This window comes from Myiozetetes cayanensis, unplaced genomic scaffold (assembly GCF_022539395.1).
Source record: "Myiozetetes cayanensis isolate MyiCay16 unplaced genomic scaffold, myiCay2020 scf5-8, whole genome shotgun sequence".
In the NCBI taxonomy this organism is placed as follows: Eukaryota; Metazoa; Chordata; class Aves; order Passeriformes; family Tyrannidae; genus Myiozetetes; species Myiozetetes cayanensis.
In genome coordinates, this window is record NW_026087742.1 from 162808 (window position 1) to 167567 (window position 4760).

The following is a 4760-nucleotide window of genomic DNA, read 5'->3' on the forward strand; positions in this document are numbered from 1 at the left end:
TTGGTGGCATTTGCAAACATGGGCAATAAATTACAGAATGGTTAATAAAAAACGAAAGAAAAGGGGACCTCACCTCGGGGAGAGTGGGGAGATAGGGGGTGGACAAGGACACATGGGTGGGCTACCAGCATGCTCACCATGCCACGAAGCCAACTGGCACAGCAGCACCAGTGTAGGGGGGGGCTGGGTGCAAGGGGGCCCACCAGCACCCCAGCCCCTTGCTGGGGACCCTTTGTACTGGAGCGTCCTGACTGCACCTGTGCCAGCTCCAGTGGGAGCACCCATCCTGCTGCTGGTGAGGGGTCCTGGCTTCTCTGAGGCATCCCACCAGCTGCTCCCAGCACTCCCACTGGTTGCTCTGGGGGGTCCCGGCTCAGCTAAGGGATCCCACAGGATGTTCAGAAGGGTCCGTGCTCTCCCGAGGGGTCCCACTGGCTGCTCTAGGGGTTCCATCTCTCGCCAGCCCCCTCTCGGGGGGGCTACCTCACCCTCAGCCTTTCTGGCGCCCCGCCCCCGTGTGCAGCACCCACGGCAATGCTGGCGAGTGCTGAACCCCCCAGCCCTGCTTTTACTCCCCAAAATCTTGGGGGGAGAGGGGGGGTGTTTCTCACCTCCAGTCCCACCGCGTCAGGGTGCTGCTAGGGGGCATCCATGTCATCAGGCAGAATTTGGGGGGCATCCTCTCCCCACACCAAGGAGCTTCTCCCTGCCGCACTGCCCAGCAACGCCCACCCCGTGGCCCCCAGACCCCGCCCTATAAAGTGCTTCCTCACCCCCAGCCCAGCGGCCAAGCCCATTGGAGGGCGTTCTCCTGGGGCAGGTACCAAGATCCTGGAGCACCTGCAGTGCTGTGGGGAGCCCTGCACCTGCCCCCAACCCTGGAGTGCACCGGGAGCCCCCAGAAGCGAAGGCTGTGCCAGGGGCATGCCGGCTGAGCACGGCGGTGCTGCCCCCGCCTTGCACCCCATGGTCCCGCAGCACCTGCATGGGTGCCGGTGGGAGCTGCCCCAGCTCCGGGTCCATCCCGCTGGCGCAGGGTCCGAGGAGATGGCGGGGGGCGGTCCCTGCTCCATCTCCCCGTTTCCTGAAGCATCGTGGCTGGGTCCGTGGTGGGGGCAGTGGGTGGGGTGTGCAGGATGGGGGCTAGGGGGGATTTTGGGGCAGCCGGATCCGGTGACTCAGTGATCAGAAGAGGTTTGTTTTGATGCCGTTGGGTTTCCGATGGAAGGAGGAGAGGACACCAGAGAAGGGTCCCGGCACAGCCTCAGTGGGCTGCCAGGCTTTCAGCAGCTCGGCCGCGTTGGGGGCACCGCTGCCACCTCCCACCCCTGCCCAGAGGGGCGCCTTGAGGGGCTGGGGGGCATGGCCGGGTCCCATGGGTGCCCCCGCGCCAGGGCTGGGGCTCAGGCTGCCGCCGGGGCTGCCAATGGCAGCGGCAGGCAGGGACGCCGTGCTGTCCGGCGTCGGGCTGCAGTTGGATTCCTTGGATTCGTCATCTTCCGAGGAAGAGCGCGGCTCCGACTTCTTCCCAGTGGTGCCGGTGCCGCTGGCACCCTTGGCATTGGCCGCACGCTCTTGCTTGCGGAATTTGGCTCGACGGTTCTGGAACCACACCTGGGGGGGATGGAGGGGATTGGGAGCACCCCACACCACCATCCCTGGGGGTTTGGGGAGCCTGTGGGTGCAGGCAGCTCCCCTCAGGCCTTGAGGTTCCCCTCACAGCCCCCCATTCCCACGAGGGGGAGAATGTTTTCTGCAGCACCAGAGGGATCCGCATATCCACAACAATGTGGATCTGTGAGGTCGATGCCGGGCACTCACATGGGCGACGGTGGGGAAGAGAAACGGTGAGGGGGCATTATCAGGGCCCCTGCTGCACCCACACCTGCACCTCGCAGGGTCAGAGCCCATCCCCACAGCGGGCACCTCTCCAGCTGCCCATGGTGCCGATGGTGGGGTTGGCTCCACACACCATTCCCCCCGCAGCCCCATCCCTGGGGCCGGGACCCCCCAGGCCTGTGGGTCTCTACATCCCTATGAAGACAGGTGTTCTGACAAAGGGGGGTCTGCACCCACAAAGGAGGTTCTGTGATCACACAGGGGCGTCTGCACTGACAAAGAGGATCTGCACCCACCAAGAGAAATCTGTGCTGACACAGGCAGCTTCTGCACACAAAAAAAGGGGCGGGGAGGGGGGGGCGTCTGCACCCCACCACCACAAAGGTGCCACTCTCTGTCCTCCCTGGACTCTCACCAACCTCCAGGTGTTTCAGATTGGACTAAATAATCGGTGGCAGTGACAGTGCCATGGCATGAACCAATGTCCCTACTCTGCTGGGAGTCAGGTTGAGCACCAGGGGGTACCCCTGAAGTCCCCATCAGAGCAGGGCGGTGCCCCGCAGTGTATCCCCAACTGTGGGGGTGCCGAGGCCGAGTCCCCCTCCTGCCCTCCATCCCAACACAGGGAGCACAGCGGTAGCATCCCACTGTCAGGGTTCCCACTCTGGTGGGATTAGAGCCCCCCCTTTCTCCATCCCCAGCCCCCCATCCCCATCCCCCCCTTCCCGCGCTGACCTGCACCCGGGCCTCCGTGAGGTCGATCTTGAGGGCCAGCTCCTCGCGGGTGTAGATGTCAGGGTAGTGGGTCTCGGCAAAGACCCTCTCCAGCTCCTTCAGCTGGGAGCTGGTGAAAGTCGTCCGGATACGCCGCTGCTTCCGCTTCTCGTTGATCCCCGAAGGGTCCGAAAAGAATTTGTAGGGAACTGGGAGGGAAACGAGGCGTCAGTGGGGCCAGTACAGCAGGAAGGCATCAGTGGGCACTGGGGAGCACGGGGCAGGGACTGCCAGGCAGGAATGGACCAGGAAGGGACAAGCTGGGCAGGATGAACGGGGCAGGGATGAACCAGAAAAGGATGGACCGGGAAGGGATGGATCGGGTAGGGGACATTGGCCAGAGACAGATGAACTGGGAAGGATACACTGAGCAGGGGTGAACTGGGAAGGGATGCACCGGGCAGGGATGGACCGGGATGGGGTGAATTGTGAAATGATGAACCGGGAAGGAATGGACGGATAAGGAGCGGACCGAGCAGGAACGGACCGGGCAGAGACACACTGGGCAGCATGAACGGGGCAGAGATGGGCCGAGAAGGAATGAACCGCGAAAAAATGGACCGGGAAGAGATGAATATGCAGGAATGGACCGGGCAGGGAATACCAGCCAGGGATAGATGAGAGGGATGGACCTGGAAGGATGAACTGGGCAGGGGTGAACTGGGAAGGTGTGCACCGGCAAGGATGGAGTGGGCACGATGATCCGGGCAGGATAAATCGTTTAGGAACGGACCGGGCAGGATCCCGCGGGCAGGGCGAGAAAGACGAGGGCAGGGCTGGGTGGCTGTCCCCGCCGCGCCTCTGCCCCGTTCCTTCGTTGCCGGCAGGATGCGGGGCCTCAGGGAGGGAGCGGGGATAGGGGGGCGATGCGGCACCGGTGCAGGTGGGGCTGCCGGTACCGGTCGGCAGCTCCTTCGTTGTCGGCGCATCCCCAGGCAGCGCCTCCGCGGCGGCAACGAATGCGGAGCGGGGAAGAGGGTCCCGGCGATGGGGATCTTCCCCAGCTCCGTTCTGGGACCGCCACTGCGCCGGGAACCCCGGGGGATCCGCGGCCGTGCTCGGGGGTCCCGTCCCCACCGGCAGACGAGAGCGGGGAAACCGAGACCGGGGACGGCGGGACCGAGCCGAAGTCAGCCAGGGCTGCGGGCACCGGCGGCACCGAGAACCGCGGGACGCAGCATCGGCAGTACCAGGAATCGATAGCACCGGGAATCGATGTCACCGGGACTCGACAGCACCAAGCACCGACAGCAGTGGTTACCGACGGCATCGACCCCTGACAGTACCGAGCACCGGCGGCACCGAAAACGAACAGCAACCGGGCACTGGTGGCAGCTTGCGCTGACGACACCGAGGGCCGACAGTACCGGGCACAGTACCGGGAAACGGCGGCATGAAGCACTGACGGTGTCGGGCACGGAGGGCACCGGGAACAGACCGTGTCGGTCGCCAACGGTACCAGGAACCGATGGCTGCGAGTCCTGACAGTGCCGAGCTCCAGTGGCACCGGGAATCGGCAGTAACGGGCACTATCGGCGCCGGGAACCGATGGTAACGGGCACCGACAGCACCGAGCACTGACAGGGCAACGACGGCACTAGGAATTGATGGGATCGGGCACCTGAGGTACCGGGAACAGGCAGTAATGGGCACCGGCGGCATCGAGTCCTGACAGTGCAGGGCACCGGCGGCTCCCGGGGACCGCCAGTATCGGGCTCTGGCGGCATCGAGTCCTGACGATACCGCGCGCCGACGGCATCGAGCACCGACGGCACAGGATACCGACGGCTCTTGGAACCGATGGCACCGAGCCCAGACATCACAGGCAACTGCCGGCCCCAGTCCCCCACCAGCCCCGACGGCGCGGCCGCTTCCTTGCGCCCGTCCAGGGGCTGCTCGGGGGATGTCCCTGGTGGCTCGGGGGGTCCCGCTCCGTTACCTGCCGAGTAGGGCGAGGGCTGGTGGTCGCGGAGGGCGCCCAGGGCGCAGCTGGCGGAGGCGAGGGGGGCGCAGGCGGGCGCGGGCCCGAAGCCCCCCCGCATAGGGCTGTACTGGAAGGAGCTCGCCTGGCTGCAGGGGCTGAACTCGTAGCTCGCCTCCATGGCGGCCACGCAGGACTCGTAGGAGTTGAGGTAGGAGTAGTCCAT

At 65.3% G+C, this 4760-nt stretch overlaps 1 protein-coding gene across 1 annotated transcript; it reads right to left on the reverse strand.

Moving 5' to 3' along the window:
• Positions 1–1185: 1185 nt before the first annotated feature.
• PHOX2A (paired like homeobox 2A) lies at positions 1186–4760 on the reverse strand. The gene is made up of 3 exons (XM_050333239.1): positions 4553–4760; positions 2575–2762; positions 1186–1614 (listed from the first exon to the last, which is right to left on the reverse strand). The coding sequence occupies exons 1-3, from the start codon at positions 4758–4760 to the stop codon at positions 1186–1188; spliced, it is 825 nt and encodes a 274-aa protein (XP_050189196.1).

Excerpts from the sequence above, each read along its gene's own strand:
- PHOX2A (XM_050333239.1), bottom strand. The coding sequence starts at position 4,760 with ATGGACTACTCCTACCTCAACTCCTACGAGTCCTGCGTGGCCGCCATG. Across the intron at positions 2,763-4,552 it reads GCCCTCGCCCTACTCGGCAG|TTCCCTACAAATTCTTTTCG; the intron begins GTAACGGAGCGG and ends TTTCCCTCCCAG. Across the intron at positions 1,615-2,574 it reads TCACGGAGGCCCGGGTGCAG|GTGTGGTTCCAGAACCGTCG; the intron begins GTCAGCGCGGGA and ends CATCCCCCCCAG.